The sequence below is a fragment of the Bombus affinis genome, chromosome 12, assembly GCF_024516045.1.
Source record: "Bombus affinis isolate iyBomAffi1 chromosome 12, iyBomAffi1.2, whole genome shotgun sequence".
Classification (NCBI taxonomy): domain Eukaryota; kingdom Metazoa; phylum Arthropoda; class Insecta; order Hymenoptera; family Apidae; genus Bombus; species Bombus affinis.
The window spans coordinates 8,911,364-8,936,744 of record NC_066355.1 but is presented as its reverse complement, the minus strand read 5'-3'; the positions used below and the strand labels follow the sequence as shown (position 1 = coordinate 8,936,744).

General features: G+C 49.3%; 1 protein-coding gene across 17 annotated transcripts in view; it reads right to left on the bottom strand.

The window, feature by feature from the left end:
• The window catches only part of LOC126922703 (broad-complex core protein), a 59,577-nt gene extending 35,333 nt beyond the window's left edge, over nt 1-24,244 (bottom strand). For 2 of the 17 annotated variants that reach the window (XM_050735544.1, XM_050735540.1), the window contains exons 1-5: nt 7,822-9,391; nt 5,532-5,733; nt 5,169-5,360; nt 4,115-4,697; nt 3,668-3,715 (exon numbers count right to left, since the gene is read on the bottom strand). In XM_050735544.1, coding sequence (XP_050591501.1) covers nt 3,668-3,715; nt 4,115-4,697; nt 5,169-5,360; nt 5,532-5,717 — 1,009 coding nt within the window. In that variant the 5' untranslated portion in view covers nt 5,718-5,733; nt 7,822-9,391. Of the gene's footprint in view, nt 1-3,667; nt 3,728-4,114; nt 4,698-5,168; nt 5,361-5,531; nt 5,734-7,821; nt 9,395-9,427; nt 11,100-22,158 lie in introns of those variants that run through there. The other 15 variants (XM_050735537.1, XM_050735541.1, XM_050735539.1 and 12 more) reach the window with 13 other exon arrangements.
• Between the last annotated feature and the right edge of the window lie 1,137 nt (nt 24,245-25,381).

Here is a 25,381-nt window from a genome sequence, read left to right as displayed (position 1 = left end):
TACAGAAGAGAGGCGAAGGAACAAAGAAACTCGCGCTCTCGTCTAAGGCTGATCGCTCGACAAGTGGTCGTACGTTGTACTTTCTATCTGGCACGATTGTTTTTTACGTAACCAGCCATTACGAATTAAAGATGATTAAGGAACGGGCGCTGTGCGCGACATTTACAAGACTAAAATTTCACTTTATCTATGTGTCGAAATGATAACGCGTTTTCTAAATTGATCTACGAAACTTCTAGACCTTGATCTTTTCCCCCGATTAACTTACACGATATTGTTTCATATGTCGAAACTATTCCTATTATCGCTGGAACTATCGATATTATCAAAAATCTATTATCGTAAAACATCATCGATCGTCGAAACGAACAAGCGGAATAAAATACTCAATATAATCTAACGTAGAAACAAACAGCTATAAAATCGAGTCAGGTGTGCCGAGTGTTCTTCCGTTTTAATTTTAACGCAAACTCGCACCGTTCGGTTGCCGGTCGTTTAACAAACGAAACGGAGTAGGTGGAAAGTTTCGCGGGACCGACGACCCTGCAACTATCTCTCGGCTGTTGGACGGCTGAAACCTTGCCAAAATCACGTCGCTGCAGTTCGTTCGGTCGAGCAAGAAAAAAAATTGTCCGTCGCGAGCGAGCATACGCGCGATAGATAGGAACCGACAAGCCTTAGCCGAGATAAAAACTGCGAAAAAACAAACAAGCATTCGTCTCGTACGCTGCAAGTGACCGATTAGGGAGGCGTGCTTGGCTAGAAATTTTTCAACGGAGAAATTTTCGCGGCCAAGAACGTTGCGCGCTATCATTTTTAACGGCACGTCCAAACAACTCGTCTATTCTTGCGTCGAAACGACGTAACGTTCTCTGCTTATTCGCTGCGCTTTGTTGTCTCGCGAGTGCAGCAAACCGAAATGTACAGAATTGAAAAGAGCAAAAAAAAAAAAAAAAAGAAAGAAAAATATAGAAAAGAAAAGGGAGATGACTTTTTGAAAAGAACGGACTGACGATCACGTCGAGAGAAAATACGCTGTGTTAGGCTCCGGGTCGAACAGCTTCGCGAACCAGCCACGTATAATTTAATGCGTCTAATGATTCGCACTGCGCCGCAAGAACGTGAGTGGCGTACCAAGGTCGTCGTATTTTTAGTTAGGCCAATGTTTAGTTGGCCACGTTGGTCGGAGATAGAGGGACCTTGAATTTTGCGGATAACATCTGTGGTCTTATCGACGGCCCCTGATAACTTTTTCAGTACTAACCTAGTATAAGCCAGTCGTTCAAATATTAATCGAGGAGGCGGGCGAAGCCGCACCTGAATTTACTTAACGACACTGTTAGAACGCATTTAAGACCTTCTCCTCTGACGATCGCGAAACCCAAGACGATGTATCCCCCATGATCGACGATATTTTTTTGTTTTCGTTTGTTTCCTCGTTCAGATTGCGCGGCTCTCGAAACTTTGGGTATTTAAGCATTTACGATCGTGGTACCTCTGCGATCGTCGTTCGTTCGTCTCCATGGCGAAGAAAAAAATAAATAAATAAAATAAGAAAAAGGCTACGTTTGTCTAATCTAGCAGATAATGCATCTTGCTATGAAAACGAGAACGCTTCGTATTCCTTCGGCAAAGTCGAGAGTACGTTGAAACGTTTACCGTTATTAAGCGAGTTTACCGTTAACCCCCGCCCCAGCGAGCGCGTTCGCTCCACGACCCCCCAAATATGCATAGCGTACAAGCGTGACGTACAGTAAAAAGAGAGCAAATTGTCCGTCCCAGCGAGTGAGAAAAAATGGCCAATAAGTCGGCAGATATACCGTAATGACGTTACCATATGGTACACGCACGTCAGAGTCAAATGTCTCTCGAATAATATAAAAGAGTGTGACAAAATTGGACGACCTATCACATCCTCTTTCGTAATTGGAAACGAACAAGCTGCAAAGTGTCTCGTGACGATGTGTTTCACGATTATAATTACGTACAATTACGGTGTAATTGCAAACTTTTCAAATTGGTAATACACGATAACGTCTGTAAAATATATAATGATAAAAGAAAAATATATTTTATAATTACGTTGCTCGATATATACACATATATATATATATATATGGTAATATGCGTATATGTTTACATATGTAAAGAACATATAGATATATATGTATATATGTATAATATTCGTAAATATAAAATTATAAGCAATGTCATAATGCTGTCGTATCGGCGATATCGCGGCAGCGGCGTGTTTTCCGTTAACAAACGTTAATGGGACGACAACACTGATACAAAACTTAACGATGATTTGGACAATACGAGCACGGCACGTATACATATATATGTATATACATATACATGTATGTGTATATATATATATATATATATATATATATACAGAACGAAAGATCAATCGTCGATAAAAGTGACATTTGACGCGATTCGCGAAACTCAAAGTATTAATAAATCGGTAATACTTTGGCAAATTTCTTCGAGGATTTATTAGGTGTACACAAAGAGAACAGTCTGTCGCTGCATCGTTACTCATTAACTTCTTCTGTACTTTCTTTTGCCTTCTCTTTTTTTTTTTTGTTTTAGATCTTTTTCTTTCATTTTCTACTCTTTTATCGTTTCTTTCTATGAAGAGGGGTCTTTTCGATCTTACTTTCTCTTTTTTTTTTTTCATTAAACATGGTAGAGATTGCGGCAGATACTTTGTACAGTGATGCCAAACAGTGATGGTTTCTTTCATCGCTTTGTGCCAATTAGAATGATCGTAGCGAATTCGACGAGTCGAAAGAACGAATGTATCTGCTGTTCTTTGCCTGTAGTCATCCGCGGAGAGCGTCTCCGCTCTATAAAACGTATCGGTCGCGTGTAATCGCGGCATGTTTCGTTCTAACCTGGAGATACTGGCAGCAAACGAGGCGCGCGATTTAAACGGATTTGCTCCCGGTTTGATTCGATCGAATGGCCGAACGTTTATCCGTTCTTCTCCGAATTTTCTGAGCAAACGTCGAAAGATGAAAGGCGAAGCACAGTTAAAAGAAAAAAAAGAAGTAAAAACGGATGATAGGTGAGCAGATAAATCCCTTCTAACGTCGCGAATTCGTTGATAACCGCGAGAACGTTATGACATCATGAAATGCAAATGCAAGGTAAATGGTATCATTTAAGTAATGATGATATCAATGATTTTTGTAACGCATGCCAATTAGAAGAAGTTTTAATCGTCCAAGCAGACAGTAGTGCTCTTTCACCGCAACCAAATAAAAAAACAATATATATATGTATGTATATATATAATATGTATAATCATTCTTATAATTCGTGATTTGTTAGTGTTTGATATAACTGCACAAGTCTTTTAGTTACTTTATATTAGAGCGAACCGCTACACCGCAGACAAATGCGGCCACGATGTATCGACTGTCGATAGAAAATAATGGAACAGCATAGAAATGCCCTGTGAAAAATCAACAGAAATCAAAGGTTCAAGTCAACCCCAAACAGGATCGTGCGTGACAGATTTCCAGAACGACCATACGAACGACGATCTATGTATATATGTACACGGGGTGGGGGTTGTTCACTTCTCTGTCGAGTCCTCGATCGTTGATATTCTAATGATTTTTACTAGGGCAGAGCTAATAGTAAATATTCTTACCTTGCGAAGTTCCTGCCAAGTCCGGTGGTTGCAACCCGTGGCCCAATCCTGGAAATTTCACTATCGTCACACGTAGCAACGAACATTCTTTCGCACTATCGACCGAACAACGGCCTGTACGCAACATCGCAATTAACAGAGACTCGATGGAAAGAATCTTCTATAATCGTCTTCTAAAACTACTTTACGTATAAGGGGGAAAAATATGAAAAAGGAAGGATAAAGAAAGAATAGAAAAAAAAGAAAAGGTGCGATATAACCATAGTCGGTGTCCTGTCGAGTTTCGAACGGAGAAATCAAAATAGCCGAAAATTACAGGAGGGAAAACTATAAAAGGCAATGCAAACGGGGTTAAAAGAAAATCGTGCTCGATACGTGTGTGAAGGATAGACGATGAAAATTGGTCAATGCGTACAGGCCTAGTAGAAACGCGAATGACGTACGTACCTGACAATGGTGTATGCTCCGTGGCTAGCGCCGCCATACTGAAATTAAAGCTTCCAGGCGTGGGGAAGATTTTCGTTTCGGACAAAAAATTCGGGGTGGACGTGTGTTCGGATTCGGCCTCGTGCTCGTTACTGCTGGCCGACGCGGGTGGCCGGTCCGACGCCGCAGCTCCAGAATCCGACGAGTCTTCGTTGTTGCCTCCGTTACCGCTGTTACCACCTGTCAGCTCCAACGGCTCGCACTTGATGTTGTCTTCCAGGGGGCTGTTCTCCTCGTGCACGCCGTTACCCTCGACCTTGCTCGACAGATGGTTGTTCTTCACCATCGAGAAATCCGTGGGAGTAGCGTCGTTGTTGTTGAGAGGCGGCGACGGCACCCTCGGCTTCTTCGCCGACTCATCGTGCGGATCCGGTGTTCGTCTCTCGTTCCTGCGTATCTGCGCTCGACGTAGCAATTGCTGCACGGTCGTCGGTGTCGGGGTTACTGGTGTGGGCGGGGAACCACCCCGGGGGAAACTCTCTTCTGATTTTTCGTGAAAGGGAAGGTGGTTACCACCGGCAGCCAACGCGCGTACATGGGATAGCTGCAATTAAAAAAGAAAAAAGAAAAAAAAAACAGAAGTAACGAAAAGGAGCATCATGTTCGCCGGTAAAACGGTGACGGGTCGTAAGGTTGAAAGAGGAAAGTGTAATCAAGGGAAGAGATCGTCGACGAAGAAAATACTCGATATATTGCTCGACGGTACCGCGCATGCCCGCCAGAACACGATCACGATTGCTCGCTTTCTATTTGTAACGCAATCTGGTTATCTTTGTTTGCTTGACCTAGGACAATTATGGATTGGAATCAAGATGGATACACATTCTGCACCGAGATAAGGTGTTCTTTAGTTAAAAGTCACGTCTCTATCAGAGATAACATTCAAAGCATAATCAATTTGCGAGGTACCGAGGCTCGATATTACTCGGATATTACATATGGCCGATGGGTTGCTGTGTGTTCCACGAACGCTAGAGAAGAAAATAGCAAGGGAAACGATCGGAGGAATGCTTACCTCGTCCCTGTCTGTTTGGTCGGCCTGTTGCGTAAGTCCCGATACCCTGAGGACTTCGGCAGTCTTCAAAAAACTGCTAAGGGAACGCTGATGCACGTTCACTTCCCCGTGATAGATGAACTCCACCAAAGCGTGCAAGTCGCTGAACGCTACGTCTTGAAGTACTATCACCGGGTGTTTACACGGTGTGCTCTGCAAAAGGGCAAGCAAGGAGGAAAAGAAGAGACATTTTCTTGCGATGGTTACACATTGACGTTGCACTCGATACATCGCTGGTACGGTGACAATAAAGAACGTAGATTCACAGGATGGATCGGCGCAAAATCGCGGGACACAGGATGAGATACGATGTCTATGTCTTACCTTGAGCAATTCTCTAAAATAGGGACTGCATGCGGAAAGTACGACGCGGTGCGCTTTGAGGCTTTTGCCATCGCAGGCCAATGTGACGTCCACAAAATCTTCATCGTCCCTTAAGTTTTCAAACGCCGACGTTATACTGCTTTGGTAATTGTTCCATCGCAGACAAAAGTGTTGCGTATCTACCATCGTTATATCTATTCACCTATAATCAGAAATAATGTACGCTATTTAAACCAGCGAAAGCTTGACACTTATCTTATCGCTTAATAAAATATGCCTTGGCTGGCCGAGTCTCGACCAAGCAACATTTTATAACGCGAAATCTAAGGAGATTGGTCCGATTCGAGATGCGCGCTAGCCTTACGAATATGTGCACCAACGTCGGCCAGGAAACAAAATTCGAATGCTGAAACTTTCTAGTTGTGCACGATAAATCGCGAGTCGATAAGTCTGCAAGTCGATAATTTTTGATAACCGTTATTTCGAAATAAAAAGCACTGTTGCAAAAAATAAATAGGTATGTCGCGAGCGAGAATCGCGCCTCGATCTAAACATCTTTCTAAAATGAATACGTACGATTCAGACGAAATAGAGGGAGAGAGAGGAGAGACAGAGAGAGAAAAATTCATCTATCCGTAAAAGGATGAGCAAAGATTACATAATATTTCGGTATCGACTGATATTTAACCAGTGTGTTTACTATAGGTGTGGCATTAGAACAGATGTTAATTTCCTTACACTTCTCGGAGCCACGAAAACTTATATAACTGGCGAATTAATACGCAGATTCGTTTAATAGGGACGAGATGGACCAGAGATGTCGTGCACGAACATATGTTATTAATTCGAATGGAATGAAAATACGGGAACGTAAACGTTCCCGTTGCCGCGCGTGAGCTGTAAAACGACACTTTGAAGTTTTGCGGTATTTTTACGTGGCACCGAGGAGAACGCGAACGACCAGAGAGAAAGAGAAAAAGAGAGAAAAAGAGAGAGAGAGAGAAAGAGGGAGAAAGAGAAAGAGTCTAGCGTACCTATATTCCGAAAAGTCAAAACGGTCTTTGCGGATCTCGCGTGCAAACGGGAATATGTATGTGTATCATCGACGCGTTTCGCTGGGCGAAACCGTGCGAAACGAGAAAAAATAAAATATCGTCTGTACGACGTCGAGAGTAGAAGAATAAGAATTAAAGAGTGCATGGCGTAAAAATAGAAGCGAAGGATTACACTACTTTTTATTTGCACCATACAAGAAAATTAGGTCGCCAAGCTGGAGTGAAGCCAGAACATACGATTAAATAATTCTCTTCGCCACTTATAAAAGCGCAAGCATTAAATGTATGCTGATAGTGTTATCTTAGCAAAATGATAAAAAAAAAAGATCTTAAAACAAATTTACAGTGCTCGTTGCCCGCGCCGTATGTGTGTGGTGTATCGCCATGACAAAAGCTTCGATATAGAACGGAATTAATGATGGTCGATTGTTTTTTTTTTCTTCTGTATTCTATAACGCGTTATTACGATAAGAAGAAGTATGGATACCGTATACTATTTTACAACGTTTCCGTTGATAATCGTATCGCTGATTCGAAAGGTATTTTTGCGTTGGTCGACTCGCCACTTCGAAGAAATAGTAATTAAAGTACACACGGTCGCGCACAATAGAAACCGTACACCGACAAACCGGTAAATAATATTATCCCGCAATATTTTGGATACGCTCCAAACGATTATCGCCGCTAAAGCAAAAAAAGAAGCGAATAATTCCTTCTTCTTTTTCTTTTTCTGTTTTTCTTTTCTTTTTTTTTTTTTTTTTTCTCGCAGATACACGTTTATCATAAAGCCCGGCGCGGCGGTGCGATTCGGAAACTGTTTTTAGACTTTTTAAGTTCGCTATCGCACACTGCTAAATTTATATGTGACGAATTCGAGATAAGTTTCGCAGTGAAAATCCTCGCAGCAATTTTGACGATAGAACCCGACTGGGACGCACGCCGATCTAGGCGAAAACACCGACGAAAGAAACTTATTTGCTGCATTACGATACACAAGACACGCGTATTTTCTTTCTGAAAAAAAAAAAGAAAACAAAACACCATAATATTTTTTAACGTTTCTTCGGGTTGAACCGAGTGCCACGATTATCGGAAATTATTCGCGAGAAGGCGATCGATCGAGGATCGACGCGCACAAGCACATTTTTCGAAAACTGTCAAACGATCGCGGCAGTAGAATCGAAACCGTGGATCAGAGTGAGAAGAGGATAAGACCGGTGCACGTTATACGATACCTTTTCCTCAGCGATCGCGGCTAAACGGCAGTTACGCTTTTCGTATTTCTAAGGCACATTCACCACACATTATCCAGAAAGTAATCACAGTTCGAAGAAAGTAGATGCGTTATCGCGAAAGCACACCTATCACTCGTCATGCCGCGTAAGCTAATGACCGAAACAATGAGCCGAATTGAAACGCTCTGCGTTTTATCTGCACAACGCCACCTCGTAAAAAAGTGCGCACTTCACAAGTTCGCGAAAAAGTCCCCTACACACGGCCACTAGTGCTGCTTCGTCGTGGCGGAAAGTCATTCTCGACGGACGGGTCCGGAATCGACGCCGGTCCACGACGCGATAGCGTCGTTGTGTTCATTCCTCGCGCTCGATCTTCGACGAGCACGAGCAAAATCTGCGATTGGCAGAGAGATTATCGATCGATTAATTTAATCGGCGAGGACGCGTGCGAAACGTGATCGAGTTGACAAGACGGTCGCGCGTCAAATGATCGAGGAAGGCGTAATTTAGCCGGCGGGTAAGAATGCCGGAAGGAACGAAAGAGGCGGATAATAGGAAGAAAAAGAGGAAGGAAGAAAGGAAGAGAGGAAGGAAGGAAGAAAGGAAGGAAGGAAGGAAGGAACGAAGGAAAGAAGGAAGGAAGAAAAGATGGAAATGAAAAGACAGAAAGAAAGACGAGAAAGAAGAAGAGAGCGAAGGAGGGCGCGGGGGAGGAGCGGCGTGCGGTTTCGCGCGTGCCACGACGCGTACACCGGACAAAAGAGGGAGAAAAAAATGTCAAAGGAGAGACAGATAGCGCGTTAGCCGTCTCTCGTTCCGTGCTTTCAACGGGCAGAGAATGGCGATTCGTCGATGCTGACCGAGGAAATCGGCAAGGATCACATGTCGCGCACCGTCACAGAGCAAAAGCAACGAACGAAGGAACGAACGTGTGCGTCCAAACGGAGAAAGAGAGACACGTAGAATAGAAGAACCGCGAGTTGTTGGAAAAGCGGAAACGTCACGATCTTCGGGAGGAGCACGTTGGAGCGCACAGCAGTCCACCGGTGGCCTCTTTCTCCGTCACATACCGTGCGAACTAACCCCCGAAACGTCACGTCACGACTGTGCAGCTGTGTGCCTTCGTCGACGCGGGCGTACGTCGCGGCGCGGCAGCGAGGCCGCACGAAAACGTACGAAAAGCCGGCGATCGCCGGTACGACGAGCGAGAACGACCGACAAGAGGGAGAAAGAGGTATCGTCTGACGAAGAAAGACGTCCAGAGAGACACACATACACACGTATTAGCGTGGGGAGGCACACACAGACAGGCACATGAACGGATGGACAGACGGACAGATGGACAGAGTGACACACAGGCAGAGAGGGACAAGAAGAAGCGGGAGGAAAAAAGAGAGCGGGAGGACGAGCTGAGAAAAGATAGGACGGAGGCGTCGGGCAGATTTGGTCGGGAATCGCCAAGTACGCGAGAAGAACGCGTCTCGAATTTTTGCCACCGATAACGCTCTCTTTGCCATACCTACGGCGAATGAGTTTTCTATCGATGTACAAAGTAGAAGAGATCGTGCACGCGTATTCGCGGCCGAGGAAAGGTGACGAGGTTTACCTTGCGGCACTTGTCGTGTTAGACACGTCGCTCACGTGCGTTCCGTTCCTCCTGCCCCTCTTTGCTCGCGATTCAGAAGCGCATCCTTCGAGCGCAGGCTGCGCCGCTTTTTCACGCGCTCCGCTCCGCGCTTCCTCGCAGGCTGCCGCGTCGAAAAAGCAGCCTCGAAGCGTAGCGACACACGTGTCCCTTGGGTACGATCGCGAGGTCCGCTGCGTGTTATCTCGAAACCGGTGAGCGGAGAGAATCGGCCGTGAAAGTCGGCAACGATGACAACGGCGGCGACGACGATGATGATAGTTGCGGTCGCGCGCGGCAGCGACAATAGCGGTATAGCGCGCGTTGCCTAAAAAGCAACCACTCTTTTCTCTTTTTCTCCTGGTGTCTCACTCGGTCGCGCCGCGCCACACACACGCGCTCGCGTTCGATCTGTGCGAAGACGAGAGGAGAGAAGAGGGTTGTGCCGCGAGAGGATAGGCCTTCAGGCAGCGAGACACGAGGGGAGAAGTCTGGAGCTCTGCTCGGCGATACAACGCCCAAGCAGTGGCACACTACGCGCGCGGGTCGACGTCGTCGCGGAAAGAAAGAAATAAAGAGACAGAAAAGGAGAGAAAGAAATAATATTGGGAGCAGCGAGAAGAGAGAAAGGGACGAAGAACGAGGGGGAGGGGAGGTGTATCGCGTCTTTTAATCCATCATCGTTTTCTCTGTCCGGTTGGCTCGTGTGCCGTAAATCGTTCCCGCGAAATACGAAAACACCGGCAACGCGGCTGTCAGAGGCGGCGATCTCGCGGCAACGCGCGGGAATTTCGAACCGGCTCTCGCACGCACGACCCACCTAGCCACGTGTTTCTCTGTTCGGGATGCAGGCAGCCACCGTGACGCAAATTGCCGCGCGCTTCACTCCGGAATGCGAAGCCTCTCTCGCCGCTACGTTCCACCGAGACACCACCACCACCTCCACCACCACCACCACCACCAGCCAGCATCAACCACCACTACTACTACCACCGGAGCCCGAGCGTGTAACCCGCGCGCGTGGATTCGCGGATGATCGCGGATGATCGCGGAGACACACCAACCGTTGACACGTCGTGGAACAAAGTCACTGTCACGGCGGCGCAACACGTTCCGCGAGCGCGTTTCGAAGAGGGAGGTGGAGCTCTCGTGCGAGTACGAGGGTGGAGTGACGGAGACGAAAAGATAGCGACAGAGAGAGGAGGGAAAAAAAGTAAGGTATGCGTAACGTAACGTAACGCAAGGTAACGTGCCGCGTCGTGCCGTGTCGTGTCGTGTCGTGTCACGACGACACCACGAGCTGAGAAGCACCGAGAGTACGGCTGCAGCTCCCGAGTCTGGTTAGAACTAGCGCAGGGGGGAGGGGGGAATGTCGCCCGCCGACCGCCGTTATTCTTTATCGGAGCATGAGACATCTGTCGTAATAAGTGCGGACTAAAAAATAGTGCGTACGCAGAGAGAGAGAAAGAGAGGGAATGAGAAGAGAGTAACGGAGAAAAGAGCCCGGTGCCTCGATGGTGGGGAGAGCTTTATGCCTGTGGTCGCATCGGCCGTGCCTCCTCTTTCACCCCGCTGTACCCTTGCCCAGCCCACCTCTTTTCTCTTCTCTTCTTCTCTCCTCTCCTCTCCGACTCGCTCGCTCCTTCGCAACCCCCCTCACTCCATTTTTCTCTCTTCGTCGCACTCACGACTCCCCTCCTCCCCCCCCCCCTCGGTTTCTCTTCCACGGGCTCACCCCACTTTACCCGTTAGCCCACGAGACGAAAATGCGCAAAGCTAACGACTTCCAATTAAAAGCGCTGGAGCTGGAATTTTAAAGGCGCCACCACTGCCTACTTCGGTTCGCGCGCTTCGGCTACACCGGATTATCGTGGATAGACCGCCGCGCCGCCACGCCGCCGCCCCGACTATCCGCTTCCGACTTCCCCGATACCATCGTCCTAATCGTCATCGCCGCGGTTGCAGTTTCCTGACCGCTTATCGAAATTTCCACGAAATACGCGTCCGATCATCCTATGAAATTCCCGAAAGATTCGATATCCTCTCTGCTCGTCGCGATTCGCGTTGTTGCCCTTGTTACCTCGCTCGCCGATCGCACCGCAAACATCGAACGAAAACGCCTATCGAGTTTCCCCGTAATCGTTCACCGATACGTATGATACTTTAACGAGGGACAACGCTTACTCTCCGTCGACTAGATAGTCTAGCCATCCATCTATTCGGCAGCCGGCCTGTCTCGCGATCCCTCCTGCCATCCTGCTCCTGCTAAGCTCGCGCCCGCAGCTACTACCCCCTCCGCCGGCACCGTAGGCGACCCCACTCGATTCGCCCCTCAAAAAATCATTACGCCCTTCCGCGGGCTGCGCATGAACGCGGTTTTAATTCGCTACTAGAAAAGTAAAATGTAAACGCCGTTGGATGAGAGGGACGAGGAGGAGGGGGTGGGCCGAATGGGAGTTGGTGCGGGCTTAGGAAGGACGAGGGGACGAGAGAGCGAGGAAACGGGCGAAAAGGGCGGAGGGGCCGACGAGAGAAAGACAGAGAGAAAAAGAGGAGGGTAAAAGCTGAAGGAAAAAGCGAACTACGGAGCGAGATAGTACGAGAAAGATATAGCGGAGCGAGAGAGAAGAGAGCGAAGTTTCGCGGACGTAGTCGAGGACGAGGCGAACGAGGACGAGGAACGCGACGACTGTGAGAGCGCGACGTAGGACAGATCCTTTTTCCACTGCCGCGGCGGAAAGAGGAGGATCGGAAGAGAGAGGACGACGGAAAGATAGAGAGGGAGCCGGGAGAGCGGAGGATACGCTCCCCTACTTCTCTAGGGGTTCCATTGTAATATTTATTGATTGGATTCCTAGGAGCCAAAGCTGAGGGCTGTGGCACCTATACTTCGACTAGATTGCCTAGAAATGTTTCCGTACGCTCGGCGAGAAAGCCCGTTTTCCCGATTCTCTGCGTTTTCTTCGCTCGAGTCAGCCGGTTCGGAGAAACGTTCCACTGACCTTGGTCGAATAATTCACGGCAAATAGCCGTGAGCGGGATGCGGCTCCATCGGTTACCGAATAAATTCCATCCGTGAAAAGGACGCGCTCTCGATTGTTAATTTCCACCTCTGGCAAACAAAAAATCAAAAAAAAAAAAAAAAGAAAAAAACAAACACGTGGGAAAAAAATCGCGCGCACGTAGACGTTAATCCTTTTATACCGAAATTGATTCAGTGGCAAAATCTATCTAAATAAAACGCGTTTATCCTATCGCGTTAAATCGTGTCTGAAAAAAAAAATCGACTAGCCAAACAAAATGAATCGTGGCCCGCGGTCTATTTTCCCGAATAAAGTAGCTCCGCTGAAAGAACAGCACGTTTCTCGCCGGATATTTCATTTTTTCTTAAAGGCCGATCGCACGGACCAACGGAAACCGGGCCAAACGCCAAATAACGAGCGAACGATCCAGAGAAAAAGGCCCAGTAAACCACGTCGACGTTATTCTCATTCAACGATGCGCCATTGAAGCAAACGAGTACATCGCCTTTTTCATCCCCTCCACGATCTATCGGTGAACGATACGTCGAACGTTGTTTCCTGCGGAACACAGGAGTCCATGAGTCAGTTGGCCTTGAACGCGTATATTCAGGATACCGCGCGTCGTTCTTCCATCGCGTACACGACGGCTACACGCTTTCGCGTTAGTAAAATCGAGGTTACACCTGAAAAATTAATGAACTCGGCGCGAGAGAAAACATAAGGAAACGCCGATAAATAACGGTGGCGCGTGCTGCGAGATCGTTTGCGCGCTAACGAACGCGTGATGTGTTCAGTCGTTTGCCGTGAAGAGAAGCGTCGCCGCGTTAAACGCTGAATCGCAGTAAACGTCGACCGTGGATAATGCATAATAACGAGGAACGTAAACCGGCGCGCTCGCGCGCTCCATCGCTTGGTCGGACGAGCGAGGTCGGGTGTTGTAGTTTGCTCGGCCGAAACGTAGGGAAAATGCAGATGTTTCGACCGGTCCTTCGTGGCCACGTACACACAGTTTCGCAGCTCCACCTGCGTTAGATTCGATCGCGTGATACACGATCCTCTCTTTGTCTCGCGAACGAAAGCCTTTACGGTGTGTGCAACCTTGCAGGTGCGCGCGAATTTCGAGGACGGTTTCCGAAGAAGAAAAAAAAAAATCTCCTTTCCCACGTTCGGAATCGATAGAATTCTGGAATTATTTATGCCGACCCCGATTCGCGTTACGTATCTTTAAATATGCAGAGGTCAATATTTTTAGCAAGATTCGCCCGTTTCAGCAGCGCAGATCCGATAATTGGGTCGAAATCAGAGGATGACTCGATTCCTATCGAGAACGGCGAACCGTTGCGTATGTCACCTGGTGATGTGTGCCGTTGTTCCGAGTTCAAGGCTACCCATCGCGGAACACTGGACCAAGACATTCCTACCCTGTAACCGCCCCTACCGTCCCACCTTTCTTTCCCTCCATACCAGTTCACTCACACGCATTACCAACTCCCCACCAGCCTACGTCACGCGTCTGCTTCTCCATCGACTACCCCTCTCTGACCCCACACCCTCGCCGTTTAAGTAACGAGGTCTACGAAATCATGATGCTCTGTCGTCTTGCCCCTGCGAGATATTGTTCCATGAAAAAAACATTCGTCGATCGGCCGAAGAAAATATATATTTCATACAAGAGGACTATTTTAGACTTTGGAAAGAACCGCCGGATAATCGAATCCTTTGTACTTGATAGAGCTACGCGGTTGAACGTTTACGACCAACGTTGCTCAGAATTTTTCCCCGATATCCTTCCCCGCCGATAGCAACAGAGAGCACGTCGAGAGACTGCTCTCCGCGTTCTGCCTTTTAAACGGATCGCTTTGTCGCGGCGATTCAGCCGGTCGCCAGCGAAGATCTCGATGTTCCGCGATTAACCCTGCACCGTTAGACCAATTAACGAAGGGCAAAGACAAAAAAAAAAAAAAAAAAAAGAAAAAGAAACCAGCAAAGAAGAAAAAAGAAAAAAACAGGAAAGAGAAAGTCATTTGTTCGTGCTCGTGGTGCCTGGTACACGAGGAAGCCTCAAAAGCGCCCTTTTCGGCAGGTTTGAACCCCGGTGTGCTCATTAACCCGGCGCACCTGCCAGTTAACGCGCTTGCCAACAACCGGCGCATGAATTCGTCCCAATAGACAGAAACTGCAGCGATAAAGAATATCATCCTCTTTAGGCACGACCGTACATGCGTCCTAAATGCACTCTACACACGCGAGGCTTTCGTGGGGGGTGAGGTAGGTAGCAGGGCAAGAATATGCGGGGTCTAGCCTTTTTCTCTCTTTCTCCCTCTCTCTCTCTTGTTCCCTTTCTCTGTGTGGGACTGCATCGTACGTACCCTCTCCACCTTTTTCCTTTCTCTCTTCTCCTCCCCTTCCACCCACCCTGCCCCCCGGTTCCCTCCTTTCCATCACCTCCCTCGTTCCTCATCCCTCGTCTCTCGCTAGTGTATTTCGTTCGAACCGGTACCCTTTCCCTCCCTCCTGCTGCATTCGCAAACATTTGGTGGCCGTTGACCTCGAACGGGCTAATCCGCCGGCAGCCAAACAACCAATTATTTCTTTTCATCGGTATAGTCGTGCTGGCCGATACACCGTGAAACGTGGGAATGTGTTAGGAGCCGACGATGCCATCGCCGCGTCAGGTGAGAATTGCTCGGTCAATTTCCTGCGATTCTACCTACCTCGGATTCGTTTATAGACAGACACGTTCGAAAAGCGACAAGTATTTAAAAGATTAACGACAGACCCTGGTTACTCGACAATGCACATACGGATTAGTTACGTATACGTGTACCGTTGATAGTTTATTTTGCAACGTCATTGCATCCCGACACGGATGTTCAATGGTACGGTATCTATAGCTTCGTACGAGGTGTTAAGAGCGATTAGCAAAAAAAAGTAGCAACGAAGAGTCGAGAAGAATCGAGGAGAATCGAGGAGAAACGTGGAGAATCACGGAGAATGGAAGAACGCCAGGCGCCAGAAAGGGAGGCACATTTCCCTGTCTGCCTAGTAATAGACGCGCGCTACTTGAACCGCGGCCTAGTGCGTGTCTATTCCGATACTGTCCTCTTCCACTGCAACTACGGTTAACTATTGCTGCACTCGCGCTACTGCAGTCGGCGCCGATAGCTGCGTCATTACTTCCACTGTTCGTACGGCGCATCTCTAAAACCGCGTACTCTAACGATTCCAATTTAACTCGAGAGTACTTATTTAAAACTGCATTATCTCCAAGAGATGATTCCTATTCGTACTACTTCGATAGATCCTCCAGTGCATTGTTTGCATTCTGGAAAACTCGGCTTAAAATGGTTTTCGCTAAAAATACCGCGGCTTCGCGGGTCAGGTCGAAATGAAATCCGTCCATTCTTTTTCGAATCAAGGCTAACTAGTCGAGCGATACAAAATTTGCGCTCAAGACGTGTTACTTTTCCCAGGTTGTCCCCGGCTCCGATTTGCCGACCCACTTTTCCACCGCGCGATTAATTGAGACACGATGATCCAACGAATATTTCTGTCAGCGCTTAAAAATACGGAAAATAGGTCACCGCCTGTATTTTTAATTATACCGCAGACGACTACGTAGACGATGTATCCGTCAGCATCCGTGATCCTTTTTGATTCTCGGCTCGATCGAACCCGCGACCAGAGAACAACGAGACCCATTCGATTTAAGGGATCGCAAAAACGCGAGATCGGTTTCCATGGAATCCCGGAAGCGTGTCAGCTTCTCTCGAACGGATCGGGGAAGAATGGTCAGAGGGAACGGGGTTTCGGGCCGAAAGCAGTTCTTGCACCTTCGCCGGGACCGTTATTCTTCGAGGCGTCGGCCATTGAAGCGCTCCGGAGAGAAAGGGCCAGGAGACGCGAACTTTTTCTTCGGGTCGTTCTGTAAATGGCGCGCGTTCAACTGCCAAGCAACGACTCGCTGACAAAACGCGGCGAATAGGCCAACCGACGAGGCAAACCGCGCGACCGTGACATTTTTTTCATCGAGGCGGTTGTGGGTGCGCGCAAGTGCACACATGTGAGTGTGGCACAGGACGAAACAAAGAAGCAACGAAAGAACCGCATACGACCGTTCGCATAAATACCCGGTGGTGACTCTCTCTCTCTTTCTCTCTCTGTTCATCTCTCACTCTCTCTCGCTCTCTCTCTCTCTCTTTCGTTCGCTATACCCTCGTCGATATAACTTTGAACGGTCGCGTGAGACATATGATTCGTCACGATCAGCTGTGGCCACACGAATTTTAAGGTGTCGCGGACTCAGCGGAACCATTGTTTCCCTCTAACTCGCCGGCTGTCAGTTACAATACGCGATGGATACTGTTATACCGTAATGATATGCGCGCAGCGCTAATTAATCGGGATTCCATGCGACATCCGGCCGCCTTTACGCGGAAAGAATTTCTACCGGTGAAACGTAGAACTGACGCGTCAACCTTGACGCGTGTGTGTTTGATTTTTGCCAAACTTTTCCGTCTGACTGGCAGCGGCGTCGATGTTTTTTTGTCGACAGGCGCCCCGAAAAAATCGACGCTTAAAAACCGACACGCTGCAACGACACGGTTTCGATACTGAAAGTCGATGGACTCGATGGTTCGGTGTTTTGAAATTCAAATTTTTTTCCATACTTGAGTCGGCTACACGGTGGACGCGCGTCCGCGAAGAATCGACGCGTTCTTTTTCCTTTCCTAATCGCTCGTTTCGACGAGTATAAAGTTCATTCTCGTCGGTTGCCAGATCAACGCGTACATTCAAATGCATGTATATTCGCGAACGTCTCGCCAGTGCTTCTCATAATGGGCAGTGTTTCTCTGTAATGTACGCGCTAGGAGACTGGACGGAGGCTCCGTGATGAATTTCAATGAGCAGCCACGCGAAATGCATAGTTGCCTAGCAGCAGAATCTGGCCGCGATAAGATACAACGCAGACACTCTTCCCCGCCCGATCGTTTTTTAGAATCGTATAATCGAATAATCGTGTATTTTTAATCTGCTCGTAAAAAAAGGAAAAAAACTTCTCTCCGTAGATAAAGAAATGCAATCGACAGATCGGAGAATTAAAAGAAACGAAAATTATAAACTACAAACCGCCGTGTATTTGAATAATCGTGTACAATTCCCGGACGAGGATCGTAAATCGCGAGGCAAAGGCCGCCGTTAAATCCTCGCCGAGGTTATTCTAGCATCCGGTTCGCCTAAATAACGTATTCAAGCCGGAGTCTAATTTCACAGATAACACACAGCCGTCGTGTAATCTAGTTACTAGGCGTCTAATCTAATCGGTCGATTCGGATTATGTGCATGCATACCTGCGCGTAGACAGTGTGCGTGCGAGTACTGTCGAGGCGAAAAATTTCGATCGGTTCCTTGGCTTCGACCATGATTCGTCTTTATCCTTCCGAACGAACGTAGCAGAGTGTGCGTCGTTCGTTAAATCTAATTAGATGCCCCTTTTTATTTAAGAAAAAAAAAAAAAAAAAGAAAAAAGAGGAAAAGGAAAAGAAAACGCCTTCTAACCTGAACGTTCTCGTATTTGCGAGAGCGTCGCGTCTTTGACGACTTGCGACTTTGTCACCATCCACGATTACCCCGCCATACGAGAAGGAGATTCTCCGTCTTCTCCTCCCTTCTATGACGGCAGCAATTAAACGTTTATTTTCGCGAGCTACGAAAGCCGGCCTTTATCTCGTCGCGTATTGTTTCGTCCCGATTATCACGGCGGGAAATCTCAACGCGTAATAATCGCTATCTCTGCTCCGTAATTCGTCCTCGATAGAATATAAATCGACGCGGAACGCGACCGTGTTTCCTCGACTTCCTGTTTCGTAATATCTATCGCGGCCAACCCTGTACACGCTGCTTATTCTCTCGGTAAACTTGGTAAACTATAGACAACGACGATCGATTGCGGATCGTCTAACCGCATATCGATGTACAGAGACGAATCGGAGTCGGGGCAGGACGACGAAACGGAACGAAACGCACGGCGGTGAATTGTTGCGGTGAAACGAGGATGTAGGTAAGCGCGACGATGCTGTCTTTGGTCGAGATATAGTTTCGCGCTGGAACTCGACCAGAGAGAAAACAGGAGAGCCGGAGAAGAGAAAGGGAGGAATAACGGGTGCGAGGAACGAGCGGTACCCTCCGCCGTTCAAGGAGAATAAACCGTTATCGGAGGATATACCCTTTTCCAGGTGCAGGTGCCCGCCAAGAAAATCAAGAACGCGTTATCGCCACGGTGGATCGCGAACAACCTCGACGCTATTATAATTTTATCCGGAACTAATTCACGTTTCCAGCGTATACACAGACTGCGCTCGATGCCTGTCGAAAGTGGAAAAGTTGGGTAGAAACTAAAGGTATTCTCGTGCAGTAGCACGAGAAAGAACGAAGAGCAACAGATACCACAGTGGATGAAGTCGATCGAGTACCGGTTTCGCTCTGGGGGCAAGCGAGTCGAGCGACGTTACCCTGCCGTGAAGCGAAAACCAGGCCAATTGCAAATTGCGGGTGTAAGCAGCGATATCGCGTAGCGTTTAGCAACGACAGATTACTTGTCCCGATGCGTTATTGTTTCACGAGCGGACGAAAGGGGTTAGAGGGACGAGAAAGTGTAGATTATTCGAGCGAGCAAAAGTGTGTCGTTAGATCGGTGAGAATAAACTCGTCGAAGCGGGAAACAGCGTTTCGAAATGGCGCGAAGTGGTACACGCTAAACGAAGCATTTTGCCGACTCATCGAACGTCTCGTTTCGAACTAGCGGCGGCGGGTTGCTTAAAAATGGCATCGAGTGCACGGTCGTTCGTTGGATTGGTGAAAAAATCCGATGCTCGTTTGCGGGACGAGCTCGTTGAAAAGGCGGTTTTGCCGATAGAACGACTAGTGTGCCACCGTGGTTCCTTCTCTCGTATTTTGCGTCGCATGAGTTTTGCACGCATTTATACGCGCCCGCGCGTGTCTATATACGTGCATGTGTGGCTGCGACAAAGAGTGCGTAAGCTGGCGAGTGCGTGCGAGCACGGCTATGTACGCAGCCAGGAGAGAGCACCTGGGCATCTATGCGTCATTGTGGACGATAAAAAAAGCCGTAAGGCTGGCATAACGCAAGGAGAACGTCGACAAAACAGCGACGCGAGAGACTAGTAAAGCTGGTTTGTCTTTTCCCTCTTTTCTACGGCCGCTCCAAGTACGCCACAATAGCGATCGTCGACGCGTTCTCTTTCGACTGTTTTTGGTTCGCTCTGTCGTCCACCGATCTCTTTCGGAAAGAAGACATTCTATCGAAAGTATTTTAGGAGCTTAACCGCGAGAAACGCGGTCCTTCGATGACATATCTCTGTATCTGTATCGCGAAAATAATTTTCAAGGCGAGGAGGAGGAGACCCGAAAGGCGAAAGAAAGGAAACTAAAGAGAGACGGTAAACGACAGTTTGAACGTTCGTGTAGCATCGTCGAAGTCTGTGCAGATCTAAAAGAACGGAATACGAAAAAAGGACGGGTATCCTTCTAGCGAGGACAAATTCGATGAGCTCGTAGGCGAGCGCCGAGAAACCTTCAAGGCTCCTGGATCATGGTTCCAAACTCACGTTCAAGGATCAGCTTTGTACAGAGGAATTTTTATTGGCTTCGTCTGACGCGCGCATAATATACGCGTGCAAGTGACTCGGTGAATTTTTTTTCAGAAGCCGCGTTCAGCGCGGTTCACCGCCGAGGGAGCGAAAGAGAGAGCAAACGAGATACGCTTTTTTATTTTTTACCACGTTTTGCCTCCCCTCGCCTCGTTCTCTCTCTCCTTCCCTCTGGTAGCTCCATCCCTCTCTCGGTTTCTCTCCACTCTCGTCACCCTCGCGTTTCCTTCTTCTTTCCCCGCTGCTCGTTCGGTATCGCGAGATCTATTTATACCTAGTCGGTCGGTGTTTTCAACTTGCAGCGGCATCGTGTAACAAACGCGCGTCGCTCGTAAAAATAGGGGATCTGCACGATACGTTGCACGTACAAGAGTGAAGAGGAGATGGGAAAAAGAGAGAGAGAGGGAGAGACAGACAGAGACAGACTGACAGACGGACAGAGAGAGAGACAGACGAAGACGGACGAAGGAGAAAGAGAGAGGAGGAGCGGGAAAGAGCGAGAGAATTCGTGAAGCGTCCGGAGAGTCGTGCGTAGGGTCGAAACGACATCGTGAGAGCGCACCTCCATCGAGGTTCCTCTCTTTCGACGTTGCAGAGAAATCGAGGAGAGGCGGAAAAGAGGAGGACGAGCTGTGGCAGCATCAGCAACGACAGCAAAAGGAGGAGGATCGAGATCCGCGACGTCGATTCGATGGTCGAGTAAAAGGGAACCACGTAACGCGACGACGTGCGATCGTAGAGACTCGCGTGGCTCTCTAGATCGACGTGACCTTGCGGATGAACGCTGGTTTTCCTAGTACGATGATTTTCGTTCGTTTTTCCTAATACATGGTGGCGAGAAGCAACAGAGAGCCCGATAGCGTGCACCGTAAAAGCGAATGATCGCCGCGATCGCGCACGACCAACTCCGCTTTAATTGAATCTGGCCAACGGGTTGGCGATTGCTTTCCGCTCGCGCGCACACGGTAAAGAGAGAGAAGGAGAGCATCGTATTACGAGACGTGGAATTTTTCGTGAATGAACATCGGAGAAAAAGAGAGGAAGGAAAACGAGCGAGTAGAACGGAAAAGAGACGACGAGGTGTGGCGGAGTGCGAGATGGAAAGAGAGGATAAGAGAACGAGAGGGAGAGCGGTCGGTACGCAGGAGCGACTAGGAAAACCGGGCAAAAAACACGGAGAAAACGAGAGTGAACGAGGAGCAGGGTCGAGCTTAACGTACGTACACACGGTACTCGTAACACGCGGGCCGGAGCGGCGTGCGCGACAAAAGGATCGAGGCGCTCGCAGACGGATTACGTCATTTCCCAGGCAACCTCTAACGTCTGGCATTATATTCGTCTAGTGATCGTCTAGCCGCACGGCAATCCCTCCATGCACGGACAAACACGTTACTAACTAGCGGCGCTACGCGCGTCTACCTTTCACGGTCGCGCTGCTCTTTACACGCGCTATTCTACGCTATACATGCCGTAGTAAGTACGTATCTGTACGTACTCTAGCGCGACGGGTTAACTAGCTGCGCGTAGACACGCGAAACGTGTCCGTGAACACCGACGAAATCGTGCTTACGATACATTCTCCACTTGGGTGCCTGATACGTGTGTTTGCGTGCGTTTCGCATACACGCAGAGACACGTTGGAATAAATGTGCACACGTAGCCGCGGGAAACGTAGGCACATGCAACGGTCGCGCGCACACCACGCGACGAACAGACACGCGATAGTAAGGTTATGGTTGTGTGCGTGTACGCGTGCATACTACGCGCGCGAACGCGATCGCGAGTCGCGACACACACGCACTTCTATCCATTTCTCTCGCTCTCACGGACACACGATCTGTCGTTTCCTCTGTGCCACACGCATACACGCATTCTCTCTCGTTCTTTCTCTCACACAGCCGGTCGGTTTGTCTTTGTCACGCACACGCTCTCTCGCTCGAACGTACTATCTATCGGACGCGTCTCTCGCTTTAGAAGCCGACAGGCGGCCGAAGGCCACCACTCTCAGCTGTGGACGTACCTTGATCGTTGAGCGCGAAGTAAAGTGTGGGGCTCCTTTGCCCGGTGTCCTTGTCGTCGATGCTAAACCCACCGTTTGACTGTCGGATGCGACGATCGCGACGAGCTAACCTTCTTTTGCCGTCCTCCGCTGTCCGTCCTCTCTGTGTCGATTTCTGTGTGCCTGTCTCCTCTCTCGCCGTCTCCCGAGACGATCCACAGACCGGGAAGTCTGAATTCCGCACGAGATTCCCTAAGCCACGCAATCGTCGTTCGTGGTCTCGTGCGTTCCGGAGGATCTCGGGGACACTGGTAGGTCCATCCTCGTGAAAACGACGCACGACCAACGTACCACGACAACTGATCTCGTCGTCGTGCAACTCGCGCGTTCAAATTCTCCTCGTATGTCGTCGACAACGTGATTACGTTGAACAACGCGCGAATCCACACGAATCGTGTCTTCCACGACAACAGCGAACGCGAACACAATCGAAAAAAGGTGTCGTTGCTTTTTCTCGGTCAACCGTCACATCGGTCTTCCGTTTCTTCTTAGCTGGAAAACCACGCCGTTTGTTCCTGCCTCCGCGATGCAACAAAAATACAGACACACTTATTACTACTTTTCGCTGGCTTCCTCTTTTCGATCGTATCTCACTTATCCGTCCTGTCTGCTCGCATCAAGACGTTCGTCGATAGTGGATCTTGCACGTAGTCGAAGCAGTACGATTGATCCAGATATATCGATACACGCGGATGTCACTCGCGGCTCCGAAGGACGAACGGGTCGAAGAAGACACGTCCGTGAAGCAGCAAATCGTCGTAGCAATCGTCGTAGCAATCGTGTACGTAGCGTAACACCCGTGGTCGCGTATCACGAAGAAGGATGATCCGTTGCCGAGGATTTTCCCTTCTTTCCCTTGTTCAGTGTTCGCGACGTGCGACGTGTGCAACTGTGAATCACCGTAAATAGGTATCGGCGACGATTCTCATCGACGCTCGAAAGACGTCCGACTATTCACTGCTGTTCCTTTTCTTCGATTGTTCTTTCTTCTTCCGCGTTGTGTTGTCGTCGTGGACGGAGATAACGCGCGAACAGAAAAGGAAAGGAAAAAAAAAGAGACGATCGACGTTTACGCACTCCCGTGTGTGATCTTCGAAACGACGATAACGTTGCGGCCACGAAACGCGCAAAATGTATGAATGATCGGGCGGACGAAGATCGACGAGATTTCGAGGAAAAAGATCTAGAACGATGTATCGACGAACGTAGGATCTCTATCGTTGACCAGTAAGGAAGGATCCCGCGGTAAAGTATCCGGTATTATCTTGCGGGACGACACCATCGAGCGAAGGACCAGCTCCCTGCCGCTTCTTTGGGACACACCGGGGGACTACCTAGTCGTAGAGTGATTGGGAACGCGACTGGCCAAAGCACTTGATTCGCGCGCGGTTCGGTTTGCCCGTTGCTGCGCCTCTCCCGTGCAGTTTTTTCGGCGGTCTCGTGGTATGCGTGCATGCGCGTGCATGTATGTGTGCGCCCGCGCGCTCCTGTGTGTGTCCCTCGGACTTTTTCTCTCTTTCTCCTTCCTTCTCGTTCTTCCTGTCCCTCTCTCACTCTCCTCGGTGTTACACACGAGCGTGTTTCTTTCTCTGCACGCGCGCGTACCGGCTTAGCTCGCGCGCTCGTATTCTCTCGTCCATACGTCTGAATTTCCGTAGGTGTGCACGGTTCCTCTCTCTACACGCTAGCCGCGTGTCCGTGTGCGCGTTTACGCGCGTCCTCTCTCCGCGTGTATCTACACACGCCGTCGATGATGAGATCGTGTGTGCAAGCGTGACGCGGACGGTTACACGTAAGTAAGTAGTTGCGTGGCTGCGTGCATGCGAGCGTGCGTTGGTGCGTGCGTGGTGCGTGGTTCGACGTTGTCGTCGTCGTCGTCGTCGTCGCGTGGTGTCGTCGTCTTCGTCGTCGTGGTTGCCGTCGTTGTGTGGTGTCGTCGTCTCTCTACACGTTGGCTCGGATCCGCTCTCGTCGGTGCTGCGTGCGTGCGCGCCCTGGGTAGGCGAGGGTATAGTTACCGAAATGTTAACCTCGTGGAACCACTTTTTATTGAGTGTCGCAAAATTCATAGGAACCTCGCGAAACGAGGAGAGGGGCAGTGGCCCCCGTTCTCTCTCTTTCTATCGGTCCGTCCCTTTCTTTCTCTCGATTTTCTCTACGTTGGCGGGGTTAACGCGTGAGAGGGGCGGCAACCCCCACCTATGCTCGCGCTCCTGCCCCGCGTCACCCCTCCGACTACACTCGACTACCCTCCTCCTCCACAGCCACCTCTTCCTCCTCCTCCTCCTCCTCCTCCTCTTGCTCTTCCTCCTCCGCCGCCGCCGCCGCCGCCGCCGCCACCACCTTCTCCTCCTCCTCCTGTGCCTCTTCCTCCTGCTCCGAGCAGCCTGGTCCTCGCCAATTCTTTGGCCCCACCACTTCCTCGCTAGTGGTCCCCCAACCCTCGCTTTTGTCCCTCTCTCTCTCCCTCTTGCCCTCCTCGCAACTCCTCTTTCATGCAACTCTTCGTTCGTTCGTTCCCCTCGCCCGTCTCTCGAGTCTCGACCGTTCGCCTGCCCTCCCGTTCTGCCTCTTCGTCTCTGCGTTTCTCTCTTCGTCACCCCACACCCCGAACCTCGACCCCTGGCCCGCGTCTCTCTATCCGTGTCCGTTTCTCCGTCTTTTTCTCCCGACTGCTTTTCGCGCGCTTTTCCCGTTCTACTCGCCACTGCCTGCACCCTTCCTAACCCTCTCTCTGTTTCGTTTCTTCCTCATCCTCCCTTTCCCCTTCCTCCCCCTACTATTCTCTGCACACCCTTCTTGCTGCTTCCTTCTCTCTTGCATCGATCATCCGTCTCTTTTCGTCCTTACCGCTCGCGCCGCGCGATCTCGCTCTCTCTTAAGCTCCGTCTATCCTTTTCCTTCTCTCACTCACACCCCTCCTTTCCCCTCGTCCTCTACTTCGAACCCTATCGCGGCATTTAGCCGTACATAGCCGAATTTACGTACGGATTGCTGGACATCAAATAGTCCTGCCGATTTTTCCGCCGAGCTGTACGATCCACGGCTCCTCGCAGTTACTCGTCCCGTAGACGTCTCTTTACGGACCGATCCTGACCACCAGTTTCCTCCCATCTCTCTACTTCCGTCGAAGAACGTAAATCCATCGGCCCAGTCATCCAAGGATATCCGATCGAGATTCTTT